General features: G+C 40.8%; 2 protein-coding genes across 6 annotated transcripts in view; one reads left to right on the plus strand and one right to left on the minus strand.

Moving 5' to 3' along the window:
- Window positions 1–12,604, minus strand: part of Kif4a (kinesin family member 4A) — a 100,283-nt gene extending 87,679 nt beyond the window's left edge. For all 3 annotated transcript variants that reach the window (XM_048336238.1, XM_048336239.1, XM_048336237.1), the window contains exons 1-7: window positions 12,508–12,604; window positions 12,065–12,384; window positions 11,843–11,957; window positions 6,420–6,610; window positions 4,094–4,186; window positions 1,399–1,565; window positions 1,071–1,165 (exon numbers count right to left, since the gene is read on the minus strand). In XM_048336238.1, coding sequence (XP_048192195.1) covers window positions 1,071–1,165; window positions 1,399–1,565; window positions 4,094–4,186; window positions 6,420–6,610; window positions 11,843–11,957; window positions 12,065–12,184 — 781 coding nt within the window. In that variant the 5' untranslated portion in view covers window positions 12,185–12,384; window positions 12,508–12,604. The remainder of the gene's footprint in view (window positions 1–1,070; window positions 1,166–1,398; window positions 1,566–4,093; window positions 4,187–6,419; window positions 6,611–11,842; window positions 11,958–12,064; window positions 12,385–12,507) is intronic.
- A 102-nt stretch (window positions 12,605–12,706) lies between these two features.
- Pdzd11 (PDZ domain containing 11) lies at window positions 12,707–16,816 on the plus strand. Of its 3 annotated transcripts, none has more exons than XM_048336242.1 (7): window positions 12,707–12,800; window positions 14,231–14,330; window positions 15,088–15,171; window positions 15,397–15,453; window positions 15,743–15,841; window positions 16,076–16,136; window positions 16,297–16,816. In XM_048336242.1, exons 2-7 carry the CDS (start codon window positions 14,244–14,246, stop codon window positions 16,329–16,331), a joined length of 423 nt encoding a protein of 140 aa, XP_048192199.1. In that variant the 5' UTR covers window positions 12,707–12,800; window positions 14,231–14,243; the 3' UTR covers window positions 16,332–16,816. The 3 variants fall into 3 exon arrangements, with proteins under 3 accessions (XP_048192199.1, XP_048192200.1, XP_048192198.1); XM_048336243.1 differs by having other exon boundaries at window positions 12,751–12,807; XM_048336241.1 differs by having other exon boundaries at window positions 12,781–12,868.
- The last annotated feature ends 4,832 nt before the right edge of the window (window positions 16,817–21,648 follow it).

Raw genomic sequence — 21,648 nt, forward strand, 5'->3', positions numbered from 1 at the left:
GCCAAAATATGGAAACAACCCAGATGCCCCTCTACAGATGGATACAAAAAATTGAAATACACAAATACACAATGGAATACTACATAGCGATTCGAAATGATAAAAAATTGGTATTTGCAGGGAAATGGTCAGAACTTGAACAAATAATGTTGAGTGAGACAAGCCTAGAACACAGAGAACAAAGTGGCATGGCCTCCTTGATATATGACTGTTAGAGTGGGGGGGACAGTAGAGACCAGGACTGCAAAACAACAAATTTCTTTTCAAACGGTATTTCCACTTGTTTGGGTCAGCGATTTTACATTATGTATCTAAAAGCAAACAACTACTAAACATAAAAGGGTCTAGAATAGACCTATCAGTAGATCACAACAGCTCAACAGCTATGTACACATGATCATATAAGACGAGGATAAGCAAAAACAACTCCAAGAGAAGGACACAGGAGGATTCTATTGTTGACGTTACATTTAAAGTTCTAGGTAAATTTCCTTTGGTGTATTCTACGTGGTTACTGTACATGATTTTGGTATACTGTATATTGTATATATGCCTACCTGATCTAGGGAAGGGAAGGAAAAACGAGGGTATAAGATATCACAAGAAATGTATTCACTGCCTTATTATGTAACTGTACCCCTTTTGCACAACACCTTGTCAATAAAATTTAATTAATAAAAAAAGCTTCCTTCATCATTTAGATCCAACTTTAATGCAGATATGGAAACCATGCTGATAAGATCTATATATGCAACATCTGCAAGGAATTGTGAATAATGGGAATGACTATTATAATAGTTATTTTAATTGTAAGCATTTGAGGGAGGGAAAAACAAAACTAAACTGAAACTTGCCTGGACTAGATGAAATAAAACCAAAGGCCATATCCAAATCTTATAACTGAATTAGACAATAAGTGCAGGGGAAAGAAATAGTTTTCACTATTTCTGAAATCAGCCTCAAACTTGAATCGAAGCTATTAGAATGTGACCTGAAATCCATCAGTCAAAACAATAACCACAACAAGGACATATAAGTTTTCATCTAACTATGACCTTAATTATTCTCACCTTCTTTGAGACGATCCCCTTCAGCCTTGGTTTTCTTCTGTCTTTCTGATCCAGCAAGGTCTACAAGATGCAACTTAGAATGGAAGCTGCTATTCCTATAATAATGACAGGAAGACGCAAGTAACAATGATATACATGCTCGAGTAGTTGTGTATTAAAGCTGATCCATCAACTCTCATTTTCTTGCATATCAGTAAAAATAGTTCCAATGGCCACTGATGCTCATAATACTGTTGTCTAATGATTTGTCTAATCAATTAAAAGGCAGCCTAGTATTCAACCTTCCTAAAACAAAAAAAAATCATGATCCCTTAAAAGTATAACTTACTTGTCATTTTTCTTTCTTTGCTCTATGGAGATTGTAAAGATGGCATGAGATCTGGATGACTGGGAGTTCATAGCTGTGGAGGCCACAGTCCTAGAGTTGTTGCCCTGCTCCAAACAGAAAACTGTATCCGAGGCAACTACCACATTCTTCTCAGTGAGTCCCACAATCTAATTCCGAGAAAAAAGAAATTCCTTTATGATTCATACTTTAAATGCTTGATCACAAATAGAGGGATTGATAGTTTAAAAACGTCTTGATATTCCCGAAGAGCCTCAATAAATAAGCATGAAAATGCTGAGTGTTAAACCAACAACTTTGAGAAGATGTTTGAAACTCAAGGTCTGATCATCCCTAGGAACTTCAGATACAAGGATTCCATCCAATACTGGAGCTACAGAAGAAATTACTATTTTCCTTTTAAGGAGCCCCAAATGAAAGTAAATTTTGGCCCAAAGGAGAAAAGTGTAACACGAATTTATATGCTATTTCTCTTCACTCCTTTTTCTTCCACATGGTTCTTTGATCTTTTCATTACCTTGCATCCATTTTATACCTCACTTTTACTACAGAAAATACTATGGCACAGTTTTCAGTGAATTAGGACATCAGGAAAAAGGATTTCAGGATTGGTACTATCCTTGGGAGAACCTATACAAGTCATAATCTCTTGAAGTTTTGGTGAAAGTGGGGATAGGACTAGGAGATCCCTTTTAGCCCCAATATGCTATGACTTTATAACTTCACAGTTTCCAAATCTATAGCTGTGGCCCTAATTTCTAGTCCTTCCTTTTTGTTTTTATGTGCCAGCACCAAGGCATCAACTTGAGGCCTTATGCTCTTGCTAGGCTTTCTTTCTCATTACTAGTGCTCTACTTTATGAGCCAAGATTCCTGCCCAGGATTTTGCTGGTTAATTGGAAATGGATCTGCTCAATCATTTCTGCCTAGGCTGACTTTGAACTGTGATGCTTCAGGTCTCAACTTCCTGAGTAGCTACAGGGGTAAGTTACCAGCACTGGGGTAGTCCTTTATCTGTAACAACCTATTATTTATACTTTGCAATTGGCAAAGTATAAAACAAACTTAATTTCCTTCCACATTATTCCCTCTACTACTCCATTACTATTAAAATCTATTCTTAAATTCTCAAACCTGTTTTCATTCCTCAATTTCTCACCTATCACCAACTTCTAGATATTCTTCTTTTGAATCTATTGCTCTCTTTCCCTTTCCAAATCTACTTGTAGAGTCCTGGCCTCTATTACTTTATGTCTGAAAAATAAGACAACAGTTTCCTCAATTTCTCTTCCTCATCTTTCTCCTTTTCAATCAATTTCTACACAGTCTTCCTAAAAATCTTGCTTCCTAAAATGTCACCAAACTGCTGAACCCTGTGCTAGATAATGAGGACACATGGAGATTTAAAAATTCTCTCCTAAACGCCAGGAGCTGACATATTTGTAGATACACATGAGATAAAACTTGATAAAAGTAGCCATGACAACCTTTCATTCAGAAGAATTAGTTATATACCATTCACAGGAATAGAAGTAAGCTCTTTGGGCTAACTTCATAATCTGTTTTAAACAAATCCACTGTTACATCCCAGCCCAGGTATTCTACTTCACATCGATAGGTCCAAGCTTATTCTGCTTTCCTGATGAAGCTTTTCCCTATGAGAAGGATATTTTTTTAAAAAAAATTTTCTTTTCTCTACTTCCTTAAATTCTATCCACCTTATTTGAAAAAAAAAAAACTAGTTCATATCCATCCCAATTTATGTCTCATCTCCTGGGCCATTTGAAAAAAAATCTTAGAACAAGATTGAGAGGTAGTTCAGTACTAATATTATTTTTGGTGATAGCATGTATTTTTCACAGGTTCTTACACAAAGCATTGTTTTGGTACCTGGCTAAAATAACCTAGAAGGAAGATTCAAAAGCACAGGCATTTGCCCCTTACCTGTACTTTAAACCTTCAACTTCCTTTGTGAAGAGGAGAAGGAGGGAAATGGTTAAAGTATGAGTTCTATACTTTTTTCCAAAGTATGTTCCCATCCAGCCTCTGATTTTTCTATTCTTTGTCAAACTGTGCATCAATACCTTGTGATAGGAGTCTAAATTAGATGATCTCCTTTGTATGGTGCCATAAATTTAACTATTCTTGCATTTATTTTCACCTTTTTATATCTTCTAAGAGTTGAGAACAATGTTTTTTACCATGCTGTCAAACAGAATTTTCTGAATTGCACAGTTATAGGACTACAGTTCAACACTGTAGTCAGAAGGTACGTGGAACTAGGGAGTCCTTGATATGTGGCTAGTGTACATAAGGGACTGACTTAAATTCACCCAATTATAACTAATATATGGTTAAATGGTCACTTGTGGCTAGTGGATACAATTTGGACAGCTTAGCTTCTGAACTCTGTGAAAAGTTAGTGTTTCATTGATATTAATATTCCTTCAAGAATTAAAAGGAAGGTAATAAAACTGAATCCTCCATTTTCCTCCCTTCCCTCCCTCTCTTCATCACAAGCCTCCTGACTAGGAATTCTAGATTCACAGAGGAAATTAGGAGAACACAAAACCTGAAAGACTGATATGTTAGTAGTTAAAACTGTAGTGACAGTGGAGTAATGTGAAATTTAGTACTTGCCAATATTTGCAATAATATCAAATGAAAGATAAATATACCTTTATACCCTCCTTAGGATCCTCCCGAATATTTATTTGAGAGGCTTTCTCACGAGATGGGCACAGAAGATCCCAAATTTCTTCATTATAAATCTGGTATATTGAAAACAAAGTGGCAAAAACAAAATGTTAACAATAATAATCTCTGACAGCTAAGGTCATAGGCAATTTTTAAAATAGTTTGTGACTTTCTGCATTTAAAAATGTCTTTATAGGGCTGGGGATATGGACTAGTGGCAAGAGTGCTTGCCTCGTATATATGAAGTCCTGGGTTCAATTCCCCAGCCCCACATATACAGAAAATGGCCAGAAGTGGCGCTGTGGTTCAAGTGGCAGAGTACTAGCCTTGAGCAAAAAAAGAAGCCAGGGACAGTGCGCAGGCTCTGAGTCTAAGCCCCAGGACTGCCCCCCCCCCCAAAAAAAAGAAGGAAAATAAATCAAAACACAAAAAAATTAAAAATGTCTTTATAGCTGGGCACCAGTGGTTCATGCTTACAATCCTAGCTACAGAAGAGGCTGAGATAAAAATAGAATAAAAAAAAAAAAGAAAACAAAAAAGAGGCTGAGATCTGAAGATTGCAATTCAAAGCCAGCCCAAGCAGAAAAGTCTGTGAGATTCTTATCTCCAGTTAGCCCATAAGAGAACCCTAGCCTTGAGCAAAAGAGCTCAGGAACAGCACCCAGGCCTTGAGTTCAAGCCCCATGAACAACAAAATAAATGAGTGTATAAGGAACCTGTATTATTTTTAATGCTTTACCAGGCTACTGTGGACTTGCTATTTTCTTTAACTTTTGCATCTTATCATTAAATGGTGTTCTAAAGTTGCAAAAAAAAAAAAGACTTTAAGGGACTGGTGGTATTCCTAGCATCACAAGATAGGGAAGGGAAGGGCTTACCTTTGTATGTAATCATTTGATATTTTCCAGCAAGCAGTCTACACAATACTCCTAACAAGATTGAGATTACTCTTTCAAGCCAGAGTCTCAGAAATAAGTACACACAGGAAAAGTTACACTATGCCAAATTCTATTCTTTGATAGTGTTATAATAACATCACTTCCACCACATTTTTAAAATGGGACTAATGGGTCTTTGATAGAAGGGAGGTAGAGGTTGAGAACAAGAGAAGCAAAAAGAAGAGGTAGCAGCTAACATTTCAACAGTGAGCAGAACTTTTAATTAAAACAGTGTTTAGCACATGATAAGTGTGTTTGCTATTATTGTCAATACTATTATTTTGCATGCCAGGGTCCTGAGTTACTTTTAATATTCAATTGCTCTGACCACAACTGGATTAAGACCCAAGAAGGCTAATCTTAATGATGTTTAACCCCTTACCCATCTTTCTAATTGTATACCTCTTATATCTTTTACCAGTCAACATATTGAAATTCAACTTCAAGATGAAATATTCATACATAATTTATAACTGCATGCTTAATTTATTTAATTATTGTTTCTTAAAAACAAAACCTTCAGACTGGGAATGTGGCTTAGAGGTAGAGTGCTTGCCTAGCATACATGAAGCCCTGGGTTTGATTCCTCAGCATCACAAAACAGAAAAAGCCAGAAATGGCACTATGGCTCAAGTGGTAGAGTGCTAGCCTTAAGCAAAAGGAAGCCAGGGACAGTGCTCAGGCCTCAAGTTCAAGCCCCAGGAGAGGCAAAAAATAAACAAACCCCCCCACAGCTTTCTGCTGTGCAACCAATTAACCTGCTTTTTGGTGCATTATTATTACTTGCCTTGGAAGTTAGATATAATTGGAGAATCCACTTGTATGCTGATAAACTAGAATGACACTCTTGCTTGTTCTGTCCGCTGCTATCGCAATTACCTCATACATATAAATACACAGAAGAGGGTCTTGCACATAGTAGGTATGCAATAAATATCTACTGAATAAGTACACACCCTATTCACACTTACATTGTTCAATATTTCACGAGTTTTAACAACATTCTTCATAATGCACCATTATAACTAACTTAAGCCTCAAAACAGTAAAGGGAAATCAAATACTCTACTGCATACTCTTCAGGGAATCAGTAATAGAGGCTAAACTAAAATTAAAGAATTCATATCATCTTTTTATATGGCAATGCCAATTTTTCTAACAGACTAAATAGATGATTCTAATAAGAAAAGAATTGGGTGGAAGCCAGATCCAACTGAGCCAGTATATTTCCTCTATCAATTTATTAAAATGCAAGTTACTAAAAATGTAATTTACTAATCTGAGTCATACCAGGAAAAATCTGATTTGGACTTATTTTTCTACTCAAGGATAATTTTGAATTCAGAATAATTAGAGATAAATCACTTACCTCCAAGTAAGACACTTTCAGAGTAAATTCAAAGTCACTCTTTTTATCAATTTCTTTGAAGAGCATTTGTATTACCCTAGGAATGACCCCAATTGTTGGCTCATTCTCTTGCTCAGCAGTGTATGCACCTCCCATAGAATAGGTTTTTCCAGAGCCAGTCTGCCCATAGGCCAGGACAGTTGCATTGTATCCTAGCAAAACAGAAGTTAAATTTCATAGCGATATTCAAAGATTTTCAACCAACCATATATACTTGATTTTGTTCTGCAATTACTTGCAAAACTGAGATTGTTGCTGAAGACACAATCTGTTAAGAAAAGCAGGCACAGCCAGATGCCAGTAGCTCAAATCTGTAATCCTAAGTACTCAGGAGGCCGAGATCTGAAATTGAGATTTGAAGACAGCCAGGCAGGGAAGTCTGTGAGAATTTTATCTCCAATAGAAAGTACCACAAAGCCAGAAGTAAAAGTGTGGCTGACGCAGTAGAGCACTAGCCTTTGAGTTTTGTTTCAGTAAAAATGTTTATATTATAGAATAAGTTTTATATTCCCCTTGTCAGAGAATTCAGGATAGTAGTGAAATTAGAAAGAGATAAACCTAGTTACAGCTTTAGCAAGATTTTTAAAAGAAACTTCAATGACAGGTGGACTGTTCTTAAATTATAGTAACTAATTAATGATAAGGTCGTACCTAATAGAAGGAACTATAAGTTCAAATTTACTTCAAGGCAAAGAAAACATGACCTTAGGAAGCTCTCCCCTACTAGAGTGGTAGGGATATTCTAAAGGAATACAGGCAAGCTTTCTCTGTTAATTGATTATCATAATTATGTCAAAGCTGTTATCTACCATTTACAAAGATAATTTTAGAGTCTAAATGGAAAATATTTAATTCTCAAAAGAATGTACTAATATAAATGATAGTCTTAAAGGTTCTTTTTAACTTGCTGGTCAAAAGAAAGGAAGGATCTTAAGATGCTAAATTGATATTTTTCACTGTAAGAGATTAATGGTATTACACAGCATGACTATGGAACAAATAATAAGATTCCATGGTTTTCTTAAATACCATACATATGTGTATATAACAACATATTAGAAAAACAGGTTTTTGTATTTAAAAAAAAACCACAGGGCTTGGAAGTGGAGCTGTGTGGCTCAAGTGGTAGAGAGCTAACCTTGAGCAAAAAAAGCTAAGGGAAATGCCCAGACCCTGAGTTCAAGCCTTAGAACAAGCACAAAACAAAACAAAACACGCAGGGTTCTCTGGTACCAGGAGTTCGGTGTACAGAAGTGTACTATTGAGCTAACTATTAAAAAATAATGGCTTTTAACAGGGACCAGTGGCTCCGCAAGAGGCTGTGATCTGAGGAACATGGTTTAAAGCCAACACATGCAGAAAAACCACAGAGACTTATCTCCGATTAATTACCAAAAAGCCAGAAATGGAGCTGTGGGTCAATTGGTAGAGCAAAACAAGCCAAGGTTCAGTGCCCAGGCCTTGAGTTCAAGCCCTGGTACCAGAATGCATGCGCGCGCGCGCGCACACGCACACACACACACACACACACACACACACAAAATTGCTTTGTTTTTGTAACTGATGACAGTATTAAATAACCACATGTATATGAGAATCAATTTCTACTTGATATTGTCTTTAAAGATGATAAATAGCTGGGCGCTGGTAACTCACTCCTGTAATCCTAGCTATCCAGGAGGCTGAGACCTGAGTATTGCTGTTCAAAGCCAGCCCAGACAGGATTGTCTGTGAGACTCTTAACTACAACTAACCATCTGAAAACCAGAAGCACAGCTCTGACTCAAAGTGGTAGAGCACTAGCCTTGAGTACAAAAGCTCAGGGATAGCATCCAGACCCTAAGATCAAGCTGCATGACCACCACCAACAAAAAGATGGTGAGTTAATTCTTAATAGTTTCCCAAGTTAAGAATGTGAAAGAAATACATAGTGCTCTTAACAATCTGTAGAGGCATATTCTGAAGAAATGAGCTAATAGTGAAGGGCCTAAAAAACTGTTTTATTGTTTTTTTTTGTTTGTTTGTTTGTTTTGTTTTTTTGGCCAGTCCTGAGGCTTGGACTCAGGGCCTGAGCACTGTCCCTGGCTTCTTCCCGCTCAAGGCTAGCACTCTGCCACTTGAGCCACAGCGCCGCTTCTGGCCGTTTTCTGTATATGTGGTGCTGGGGAATCGAACCTAGGGCCTCGTGTATCCGAGGCAGGCACTCTTGCCACTAGGCTATATCCCCAGCCCTAAAAAACTGTTTTAGAAAAGGCTAAAGGAGGATGATGACAAAGCCTATCAGGAATGGTTCAAAGTGGGGAAGACTAATAGAATAAAAGTAATAAGAGTAACAGAGGGTCGGGAGCCAGTTGCTCATGCCTATAATCCTAGCTTGTCAACAGAAGGCTAAGTTCTGAGGATGATGATTACTAGTCAGCCTAGGCAGGAGTCCATGAGACACCTATCTCCAATTAACCACCTAAAAGCCAGAAATGGAGTTGTGGTTCAGATGGTGGTAGCAAGCCAACCTTGAGTGAAAAAATTAAGAGTACCTTGGCCCTGAATTCAAGCCCCAGTACCAGCACACAAAAAGTAATACAGGGAATAAATTTGATCAAATACATCATACTCATATATAGAAATTTAACAATTAAACTCTTTGTACAATTAATATATGCTAATAAAAGGAAAGAAGATAAACAGGCATGTTGGCTCATGCTTGTAATCCCAAGCTTACTAGACATTATTTCAATCACTAGCTGGGAGCTGTGGCTTGTGCCTGTCATACTCACCAACATGGAGAAGCACAAATAGGAGGATCAAGAGCCCAGGCCAGCCCACACCACCTCAGGCATAAAGAGTATCTACCCTAAAAATTACTAATGCAAGAAGGAGCTGGCACTGAGTGCCAGGAATATAGGCTCATGCCTATATTCCTAGCTAGTCAGGATGCTGAGGCCTGAGGACAGAGGGTAGAAGCCCAAGCAGTAAAGTCTTTGAGACTTTATTTCTAATTACATAATAAAAAAGCTGGACTGTAGATGTGATTCAAGTGGTAAAGCACCAGCTATGAGTTAAAAAAAACCCAAGCAATGTGGGATACTGGTGGCTCACGCCTATAATTGTAGCTATTCAGGAGGCTGAGATCAGAGACAGAAACAGAGAGAAGGCAGAGTGGTTAGAGGCTAATTAAAGAAGAATTGGAGACAGGTAACAGCTTTCTAAATATGTAAAAAGGAAGAGGATGAGACTGAGAGGATGAGAAAAGAGGAAGAGAATGAGAGACCCATATAACAGTTTTGAAAATATATGAAAAGGGAAGAAGATTGGCTTACAATGGAGAAACTTGGCAGATTAACAGGTTAATCATGATGAAATTATCAAAAGTAAAACAAACTAACAGCATGTCCTGCCTGACAAGATTCAATGAGAACAAGACAACTCAAATTCTGTGATATTCCTGCTAAAAGATACAACTTGAGCTGTGCACCAGTGGCTGAAAGCTACAATCCTAGCTACTCAGGAGGTTGAGATCTGAGAACTGAAATTGGAAGCCAGCCTTGGCAGTAAAGTCTGCAAGACTCTTTTTTTTTTCTTTTTTTTTTTGGCCAGTCCTGGGTCTTGGACTCAGGGCCTGAGCACTGTCCCTGGCTTCTTTTTCTCAAGGCTAGCACTCTGCCACTTGAGCCACAGCGCCACTTCTGGCCGTTTTCCATATATGTGGTGCTGGGGAATCGAACCCAGGGCCTCATGTATTTGAAGCAGGCACTCTTGCCACTAGGCCATATCCCCAGCCCTCTGCAAGACTCTTATCTCCAATTAAGCAGCAAAAAAAGAAAGGATAAAGAATCTGACCTAATCATAACATCAAACGAATAAAAGTAGAGGAACATTTACAAAATAACTGGGCTTTAATCATTGAAGGTGTCAAGATCATGTAAGTAAAAAATGCCCCAAGAACCATTTTATAATGGGGACTAAAAGCACAGCCAGGTACAACACATGATTCTAAAGTAAATCATTTTGCTATAAAGGAAATTATTGAGATAACTGTTAAAACTTGAATGGAATTAGAAGATTTGATGGTGTTAATATGGCAATGCAAATTTCCTACAAATGATGGCTGGTTGAATTGTTACCATAGTTGAGTTATTAAAAGAAAATCCTTCTTTATAGGAAATATAAAGTATTTAATGGCCACTGGGTCAAAAACTTTTCTCCAATGGTGGAGGGGAAAGTTCTTTCTGCTATTTTCCTAACATTCCTGTAAACATAATACAGTATTTTCAAATTTTGAAATAAGGTGTTCAATGTGCCCTGAGCCATGGCATCGTTTTTTTAAAGGTGAAACTATATGTGAATAGGTGTTACCTAAAAGAAGTCTTCTGGTTACCTAGAGAGATGAACACCACTGAGGAGAAAACAATGGGAAGTAATTTTTTTCAATATCCAGACTTCTCTAACATAATTACAGTTGTCCAAAAAACAAAGTATCAATTGGACTACCCTGTGAGTGAGTTCTCCAGCAAAGGAAAAAATTAAATAGACACGAGAAGTGCTAGAAGACCTTTTTACTTCGAATGGAAAATTAAACTACATATGTAATGCACCTTTTAAACTTAAGGCTTTGTTTTGAAACTTGAATAACCACTACATGAGGGTAACAATTAGACTTATCAGAGGTACTACTCTTGTCTTTGGAACACTGCTATGGTATTCAAAAGCATAGTCTTAGTTTCCCAACAAATATTATTAACTGGCCACAGTATTCAGGGGCTTTAGGAAAACCCTTCTCTGCATAAAATAATTCTGCTCTTAAAGAACTATCTCAAAGGTTCCCTAGTCTTTAAAATTTACCTTAAGTCCCAGAAGCAGAGTTTATGGAATCCTTTTGTTTTTCATACCACTTTGTATGGAAATAGTTTGATTTCTATAGAACAGATTATGTTATATATTCTTTTATATTCTGTTAAAGACAGGTGCAACAAACTTTAAAGATTATGTATTCTAAGTAATTTAGGTAGTCATCTACAACTTCTACCCCCTTGCACTTTGGAATCCTTCTGGCCTAGAAACTCTTTTATTTCTTTGCAAAAATAGCAAAGAATATTGAGGCTTGGGACTCAAAACAGGTTGGCACACTGACTCCCATGAGAACTAACCAAAGAGCTTTCACTATAATGAGAATCCAAGACAAACATTCAAAGAATATGTATCGATTGAGACAAATAGAACTACAAAATTCAAATTCGGTATGAAATTAGATTCAAGGGCAAAGACTTTCCAAATGTTATTAGGCTGTGGGCTTTTTAAAGACAAGAATCATGAGTCACCCATCCTTGTATTTGCTGCGTCCAAGCATTGCGACTAGCTACATTGTACACAAAATCAGACCGCCTCACCTTTAAATATGCCTCTTATAAGTGGTGCTACTGCAGTATTGAAGACCTCTTCCTGTTCAGCCGAAGGGTCAAACACAAAATCGTAGGTGAAGCTTTTATCAGTACCAAGCACCACCTGCAGAAGGCAAGGGACAAAGCGTCAGGAAACGGCAAGACCACGCCCTTCGCTGCCATTGGATCCAGGCAGTTCCCAGACCTTTCATCTGTATTGGGAGTACACACCTGAGGTTCCCCGGGCACGAAGGAAAGGCACATCTGGCAGCCTTCGCTAATTTCTTTAGGGACCAGAGGGCGACAACGCAGAGCCACTCTTACAGGAATTCCCTTCACCTCCTCCTTCATGATCCCAGTTCAGTCCCGTCTCCGTGGGGGGGAGGGGAGAGAGGAAACGCGGCTTGCAGAAGAGTGTCGGTAGGTTGACGGGTTGCAGGAATAGGGAGAATGCAGAGGGCTGTGACAGTCGTCACGGTGGCAGCCTCCCTCCCAGCAGAACGGCTGTCTCAGACTTGGCCACGAAGGAAAAAACCTGGCAGCCCAACACTCTCAAGAGTGAAGTGGCATCTGAAATAGAAAGAAAAAACTCCAACGGAGACCGCGACAAAGAATCAAGGCCCCACAGTACAGAAAAGATAAAATGTGAGTTCAGCCATGACCCCGTAACTCACCAAACTCAACGTCCCTTCTCCCGGTTTTCCCCGATCTCCCAGCGCCCGGTCCCAACTGGAGCTTTAACCGCCAAGTTTTAAATTGGGTCCAGAGGCGCTAGCCAATCGGAGCGCCGACAGCTTGCGGGCCGAGCACGCACGTCGGCGCGCGCGAGATGACGTATAAGGAAGCGGGAAGCTAGCGCGCGCCGCAGCTAAGCCCCGCCTCTTCGGGTCTCGCAAGCATCCGCTTCCGGCTCCCAGGCTGAATTGGCGTTGAGCCTAGGTTCCGGAGGCTCTGGGTCTATCTCCTGGTGAGGTGTTTACGCGGTCGTGAGCGCGGGTCTCAGGATCGGGACAGGGAACTGGAAGCTGGCTGGTGGTGAAGGAATAGTCGATCTAGGGGCCCCTCGATTACTTTTTACCTCTAAAAAATATGAGGCGGTGCCTTACTCCGAGTCTCATTATTGTAGTCACCATTCCCTTGGTTCCTGAAAGTAACCTTTCCTAGATACGCCCTTAATTTCATCTCCTGTAAAATAAGGACGCTTAACACCTGTTTTGCAAGATTACTGTGAGAAAGGAGATCATGTCTCTAAAGTACCTAGCAATATTTTTTCATCTTTTTTCTTCCTCCTTACCTCCAACTTAATAGTGAACTCGGCACTTAAACTGACGACCTTGGAATGATTTACAGCTGTTTTTTTGTTTTTGTTTTTGTTTTTTGCTACGGTGTTGTCATTCTTTTTAAGTCTTTTTTGGCGGTATTGGGATTCGAACTCAGCTTGGGATTTGTTAGGCTGATGTGATGTGCTTAGCCACGCCAATAACCCCCCTTTTTTTCACCTGGTTATTTTTAGGATCAGATCTTGCTTCCTGCCTTGGTGCTTGCCTGAATGGGAATTTGCCTCCTTTAGGCTTTCGGATATTACAGGGATCATTAGCCCTCTTGCCACTGTGTCCAGCTTCTCTCTGTGGAGATAGTGTCTTAAAACTTTTTTTTTCGGGCTGGGGATATGGCCTAGTGGCAAGAGTGCCTGCCTCGGATACACGAGGCCCTGGGTTCGATTCCCCAGCACCACATATACAGAAAACGGCCAGAAGCGGCGCTGTGGCTCAAGTGGCAGAGTGTTAGCCTTGAGCGGGAAGAAGCCAGGGACAGTGCTCAGGCCAAGGCCCAGGACTGGCCAAAAAAAAACAAAAAACTTTTTTTTTTTCAGGAACTGGCCTGAGACCACAAGCCTCCCAATCTCAAATCCCACTTAACCTGGAGTGACAATTGCTCACCACTGTGCTGAGTTATGGGTGGAGAAACTAGTCTGAACTTTTCTCCCTGGGCTGGTCTTGACCCAAGATCCTCCTCTGTTCAGCCTTCCAAGTAGTTAGTATTACAGATGTGAGCCTGTCACCTTGTCTGCTACCCCTTTGGAATCTGTGTGTGTGTGTGTGTACATGTACAAGTGCCAATGCCAGTTCTGGGCTTGAACTCAGGGCCTGGGCACTATCCCTGAGCTATTTAGCTCAAGTCTAGCGTTCTGACACTTGAGCCACAGCACCACTTCTGGCTTTTTTTTTTTCTGGTGCTTAACTGAGAATAAGAGTCTCATGGACATTCCTGTCCCAGCTGGCTTCAAACCTCTGTCCTCAAATCTCAGCCTCATGAATAGCTAGGATTACAGGTGTGAGCCATCAGTGTCTGGCTTGAAACAACTTTTGTCTGATTTGATTCACCTATTCTTTCCAGGGCCTTGTCTGAGATGGAAAGCCGGATTCCTTATGATGACTACCCAGTGGTTTTCCTGCCAGCCTATGAGAATCCTCCAGCATGGATTCCTCCTCATGAGGTGGGAATCATCTATAGTGCCACATAGAGAACATACACTCAGGAATTCATGACCAGGAATTTTCTCTATAGTTATGAGATGATGCATAAAAAGTGGGATAGCAGGATTAGACAACTAAATGGAGAGTGAATCTTAGTCCTTGTGTTACCAAAAGATCCAGAATTTGAATTCTGAGTAGCCTATTCTAAACTTATGGAAGCTCCTGCTAGAGTCCATTCATACCAGTGACTTCTAGAAATTCAAAGGTCTAGTTTCCATTCTGTTAAAAGATTTTAAAAAGGAAGGGAGGGCTGGGTGTCAGTGACTTATGCCTGTGATCCTAGCTACTCAGAAGACTAAGATCTGAGAATCATGGTTCAAAACCAGACCAGGCAGGAAAATCCATGAGACTCATATTTCCAATTAGCCACCAAAAAGCTAGAAGTGGAGCTGTGGCTCAAGAAGTAGAAGGCTAACCTTGAGTACAAAAGCTCAGAGACAGTGCCCAGGTCATAAGTTGAAGCCCCGGGAATGTCACACATACACACAAAAAAGTGAGAATGTACTGGGCTGCTAGCATGTCCTAGTGCTCAAGGTCTGCTTATTATGGCAGTGTACTCTGTTGGTCTGCTTATTAGGGCAGTGTACTCTTGTGCTTAAACTGAGTTTATGACTTTACCTTTTTCTGACTTGAGGTTGATGCATTTGTGTTTCAGAAAAAGATGAATGTATGGTCTAAAACTAACAGTAGCATTTTGGGGGTTGCTATATCTTACAGAGAGTATACCATCCAGACTACAACAATGAGTTGACCCAGTTTCTTCCCCGAATTGTCACACTAAAGAAGCCTCCTGGTGCTCAGGTGAGTTTATAGTGGCTCTTTTTTCCAGGCAGAATGTGTCTCTGCCAGAAGTTGGCCATGTTGGAGGAATGGGATAAGAAGTAGGTGGGAAGATGAAGAAAGTTTTTACAGCTTTTCATGTTCCTCTGAGAAACAAGTTGAGCTGTGTGTATTACCAAGATGCTATTAAATATTCTTGTGGTTTTGGTTTGTATTGAGTCCCCATTCAGTGCTTTTGTCTTTCAGTTGGGATTTAACATCCGAGGAGGAAAAGCCTCTCAGCTAGGCATCTTCATCTCCAAGGTATGTGTGCCTGGTGAACCAAAGCTACTTCCCTTTGTTATCAGATTACAGTACCCTGATGTTCCAAGGACTGAGAAGGATGATTTGGTGGACCTATAGGATGGGAATAATGGGAACACACCCCTTTGCCCTCCAAAACTGTCCATTTGGGAAGCTTCTCTATTCCTACGTTTTCACACACACACAAAAAAACACAAATATACCTTACATTTGAATAGCATCAAAATTCACTTACAATTTTCTGAAATTACCCCATCTCAATGACATGTATTATTTCCTTTACTAACAGGTAATTCCGGACTCTGATGCACATCGAGCAGGGCTTCAAGAAGGAGACCAAGTTCTAGCTGTGAATGATGTCGATTTTCAAGATATTGAGCACAGCAAGGTGAGCACAGCACTTGGGCTGTGGTGATATCAGAAACCATCCTAGGTTGGACAAGTTGGACAAGTTTATGCTAATTTGTAACTTGATAAGAAAGTGTCTCTCCTAGGTAAATATACCAGAGGGAAGCAGTGATTAGTAACCCAGAAGGTTGGAGTTGCAAATCCCATCCCCCCTGTGACAATCCAGTCCCACGTTTTATCTTTTCATTAGTACATGCTGCTGTGTTCCTTCTAGGCTGTTGAGATCCTGAAGACAGCTCGTGAAATCAGCATGCGTGTGCGTTTCTTTCCCTACAGTAAGTGCTTCTTTCTTTTCTGTTTTAATTACCTTGTGGAGTCCTAGAAAGGAAGTCTTAAAATACTTACGATTGGAAACCCCAAACATTAGGGGTGGATATGTGGAGCACAGGCCTGAAATTAACCTTCTCTCTGTTCCTTCTCTTCTTTTTTTCCCAGATTATCATCGCCAAAAAGAGAGAACTCTGCACTAGGGAGTTGCAACCCATAGCCCTCCATGTGGAATTTGCCAAGACAAGCTGGCTAGGCCCCAGGGAAGAACTTGGAAATTTTTCTCAACCTCTCCCTAGCATAGTGGGTGGACAGGATGGGAAGATAGCTAGCCAACTTCATTGCCCAAATTGTACTGTAGTTTTCTAGATGAGTTTAATATTCTGAAAAGAGAAGAATGATAATATCTTGATATAGCCTTGCCCGTGAGAAACCCAGGAAGAAAAAGCAACTGACATTTATTGGATATATGACACACTTACATATGTTAGCATTTTAATTACTAAGTCAGTAGAAAGAAAAGAAGCTTGAGGACTTCTCATTTGATTTGCCTGGTCATCTCATGCTCTCTTTGTACTTACTATGAGAGGTCTCATATTCTTTGAGGGCTAAAATAACACACTGTTTTTGCACTTCTACCCAAAAAAGTAAAACACAGTACTTGATAAATACTGTGACTTGTATGAAATTGATTGGATACAAAATGCTATCGAGGTAAGAAAAGAAGGTGTGAAAGGAGAGCCACTAACCAGGTGCTGATGCCTCTCATCTATAATCCTAGCTACTCAAGATGCTGAGATCTGAGGATAACAGTTCAAAGCCTCCCCAGGCAGAAAGAAATTCTGTAAGACTCTGATCTCCATTTAACCACCAAAAAGCTAGAAGTAGAGCTGTGGTGCAAGTGATAGTGTGCTGCCTTCAGCCAAAAAGCTAAGAGATACTGCCCAGGCCTTGAGTTTAAGCCCCAGTACTAGCACACAGAAAAAAACAGGAGCCACTAAAAGAAACAGCATTAAGCCTGTTTCACAGCTAGCTGTCTGCCTAGCCAAATAGAGGCCAGGGAACCTTAGCTACGGTATAACCAAGAAATGGGTTATGGTGAAGGACTCTGGGGGAAACTCTCCTTTTCCAGAGCAGCATTGACATTTCTCTGCAGTAGCAATATTAATATAATACTCCTTTCCTGGATTCTTTGGTGGAACTTAAACCAAGGAAAGGGGATAGGTGCATATTCCTTCCCATGCAATAGTAAGAAATTTATTCCAATTTCCAACTTACAGGTTGCTTTTTCCCAGGCCTAAATAACTTCATTAAAGTTTTCTAGTGAATTGAAGGACAAAGTGCCCTATGATGAAAACCTGCAATTTTTTGTGGTATTGGTGTTTGAGCTCAGTGCCTTGTATTTATGATCATTCTGCCACTTGAGCCATGCCTCAATCCCTTTTGGCTTTACCTATCTTTGGAATTGGATCTTGTGTTTTTGCCTTGGCTGACCTGGACCACAGTTCTTGTATTTATGCCACCCGTGTAGCTGGTATGATAAGTGTACATCATCATGCTCTTTTTTTTTTTTTTTTGGTTGAAATGTGATCTTAACTTTGTGCCCACGCTGGCCTCAGATCAAGTTCTGAAAAGCTAGTATTATAGGCATGAGTCATTGTACCCAGTAAAAGCCCAATATTTGACTTGAATCATGAAAGGTTAAATACATATTTCCAGTTTAAACAAGCAAAGGAAGTAAGTCTTGAAATACTGGCTGGGGATATGGCCTAGTGGCAAGATTGCTTGCCTCGTATACATGAGGCCCTGGGTTTGATTCCCCAGCACCACATATACAGAAAATGGCCAGAACTGGCGCTGTGGCTCAAGTGGCAGAGTGCTAGCCTTGAGCAAGAAGAAGCCAGGAGGGGCTGGGGATATAGCCTAGTGGCAAGAGTGCCTGCCTCGGATACACGAGGCCCTAGGTTCGATTCCCCAGCACCACATATACAGAAAATGGCCAGAAGTGGCGCTGTGGCTCAAGTGGCAGAGTGCTAGCCTTGAGCGGGAAGAAGCCAGGGACAGTGCTCAGGCCCTGAGTCCAAGGCCCAGGACTGGCCAAAAAAAAAAAAAAAAAAAAAGAAGAAGAAGCCAGGGACAGTGCTCAGGCCCTGAGTCCAAGCCCCAGGACTGGAAAGCAATAAATAAATAAATAAATAAATAAATAGGAAATACTGTTGTAAGTACCATAATATATATCTATAAGGAAACTGGCTCATTCCATATATCCCACCCCAACTCTTGTAGAGGCTCAGTGCCATTGCCAGGTTCACTACTTTGGGAGCAGATTTAGAAGCAGAAGTAAGTTAGCTTTCTCTGTGATCTTAGGAAATCTATTCTCTTATTTGCTCTTCTGATCCCCCACGGCCATATTGAAGGGAAAAAAAGGCTGAAGCCAGGCATGGTAACTCATGCTTGTAATACCAGCTAACTTGGGAGGCAGAGATCAGAAAAATCACAATGCAATGCTAGCCTACACACAAAAAAAGATCTCCCAATTCAAATGTGAGAACCTGGCTTCTCAGTGACACAAGAGGCATAAATAAAATTGCAGTCTAGGATAGCTGGACCAAAAATACAAGACCCTATTCTAAAAATAGCTGAAGCAAACAGGGCTTGGAGCATGGCTCAAATGGCACTTGCTTAAGTGAAGGCCTTCAGTTCAAACCTCAGAAATCCTCACTCCCCCCAAAAGGCTTACTACTAGTAGGGCACTGGTTGTTAACACCTGTAGTCCTAGCTATTTGGGAGGCTGAGATCTGAGGATCATGGTTTGAAGACAAGATAGGCAGGAAAGTCCATGCGAGTTAGCCTCAACCAGCAAAAAACCTGAAATTTCGGGGAGGTGGAGTGAGGTGTGGTTCAAGTGATGAGTGCTGGCCTTAAGTTGAAAAAGCTAAGCTATACCTCCCAGGCCCTGAGTTCAAGCCCCAGTACTGGCACAAAAACAAACCCCTTATCTTCTAAAAATAAATAGCATATTAGCTGAGACTACTGAATATTGAAGTCCAACACTTCCTATGACTAACAGGTTTCAAAACAATGCTTCCAACAAGTGAGGTCAACATGGTTAAAAAAGACAGGAAGGTCTCAGTCATACACTGACCACAAAAGACAAAAACTCTCCTGGCCTAAATTGGGCCTCACTTTGAGATACTCATTATGTTAGAGCACCAGTGTGAGGCAGTTGCATTGTGCAGGTACCAATAGGGTGAGGAGAATGCATAATAACAGACTGGGGGGAGGGGGGTGGCTGGGAATATGGCCTAGTGGTAAAGTGCTTGCCTCATATACATGAAGCCCTGGGTTCAATTCCTTAGCACCACATACATAGAAAAAGCCAGAAGTGGCGCTGTGGCTCAAGTGGTAGAGGGCTAGCCTTGAGCAAAAAGAATCCAAGGGCAGTGCTCAGGCCCTGAGTTCAAGCCCCAGGACTGGCAAAAAACAAAACAACAAACTGGGATTAAAAGACTAGTTATTGGCCAGACATGGTCACTCATGCCTGTAATCCTAGCTACCTGAGAGGTAGAGTTGGGGACCAAGGTTTCAGGCCAACCTAAGCACAAAAGTTTGCAAGACTCCATCTCATGGGTAGGCATTGTGGCATGCACCTGTCATCCCAGCAACACAGGGAAGCACAAATAGGACTGCAGTTCAGGCTGGCCCAGTAATAAAGTCAGTCCCTCTCTTGAAAATAACCAACTGAGCGGCTGGGAATATGGCCTAGTGGCAAGAGCGCCTGCCTTATGTACATGAAGCCCTGGGTTTGATTCCCCAGCACCACATATATAGAAAACGGCCAGAAGTGGCGCTGTGGCTCAAGTGGCAGAGTACTATCCTTGAGCAAAAAGAAACCAGGGACAGTGCTCAGGCCCTGAGTCCAAGGCCCAGGACTGGCAACAACAACAAAAAGATAAGAAAGGACCCAACTGAACAAAAAAGGCTTAGTGCAATGGCTCAAGGGGTAGAGTGCCTGCCTAGCAAGTGTGATGGCCCCAAATTTGGTCCCCAGTACCATAAGATAAAAAAGTTGCTTATTCAGAGTGTTGGTAAGAAAAGAGTGGAGAGTGAATTTCATTGGCCTTTGATATTATGCCAGCTGCTGTTGAACTGCATTCTGTGTCAATGTCTTTTAGCCATCAGAAGAGGTAGGATGGAATTCCCTGGTGGTTCAAGAAACTTCCACTCAATAGCTGTGAAATGCAGTTAAAAAATTACGGCACTTTCAGGGGTTCTGTGTTATTCCTAAACTCTGAAGTTGGAAGAGAGTAAATAGTGTAGACCATAAACCTGGGAGTGGAGGAGAATATCTGGTATGGAAATATCAAACTCAGCAGACACCCTAAGCTGTCCATAACAATGGCTTTTTGATGCTTGACTTTCTGAAGGGCTCCAGTTGGATTTCAGCCACTAAATTAAATGAAGGTTATAGATGACATAACCAGAGTTAAACTTTAACTCCCATGGGTAGCTTCATAGCAAAATAAAGACTTCTGAATGCATGATCCCCTTCACTTGAAGGCAAACCAAAGAGCCACTTTGAATTAACCTTATTGTACTTCTCAGGCAGAAATTTTAGCCTGACCATTAACTCAGAAAAGGAAGCTTGCCTTCTCTACTTGCATACTCCCTACCCTAGGTACAGCTGGAGGAAAGAGATCACTCCATTTTTACAGTAGTAGTAAATTATTTCTGGGAAGAAGGGCAGAAATCATGACATGTGCTGTGTGTGCGCGCACAGAGAGAGAGAGAGAGAGAGAGAGAGAGAGAGAGAGAGAGAGAGAGAGAGAGAGAGAGAGAGAGAGAGCGCAGAGTGAACAGTTAAGGAGATTGGATCCCTAAATAGTGGCTGCTATAGCCCATGTCACCTACTGTCTTAGGACAGTTCCACCCAATCTCAACATATTTCAATTAAGGAAGACCTTATATACATCAGATTTAAGGGTTTAGGTTATCTTGAACATTACCTGTGTTGCAGGTAGAAATTAGATAAAGGCAGAGAAAGCCAGAAACATCATGAGGCTTGTTAATTTGGGGAGAGCAGATTTTTTTCTTCTCATTTTTTACTCATATACAGTGCGAGCAAGTGCTACCCCACTGACATAAAGGGATCCTAAAGAGTTGAGATATGTAGTTCATTGTATGAATTTTTCCTCCCTCCCTCCCTCCCTCCCTCCCTCCCTCCCTCCCTCCCTCCCTCCCTCCTTCCCTCCCTCCCTCCCTCCCTTTCTTCCTTCCTTCCTTCCTTCCTTCCTTCCTTCCTTCCTTCCTTCCTTCCTTCCTTCCTTCCTTCCTTCCTTCTTTCCTTCTTTCCCTTCCACCCTCCTTCCCTCCCTCTCTCTCTGTTTCTCTCCTTCCTTCTTTGCCTGTACTGGAGCTTGAAATCAGGGCCACATGCTCTCACTTGGCTTTTTTTTTCTCAAGGCTAGCATTCTACCACTTGAGCCACATCTCCACTTCTGTCTTTTTGCTAGTTAATTG

This window comes from Perognathus longimembris, chromosome 28 (genome assembly GCF_023159225.1).
Source record: "Perognathus longimembris pacificus isolate PPM17 chromosome 28, ASM2315922v1, whole genome shotgun sequence".
Lineage (NCBI taxonomy): Eukaryota > Metazoa > Chordata > Mammalia > Rodentia > Heteromyidae > Perognathus > Perognathus longimembris.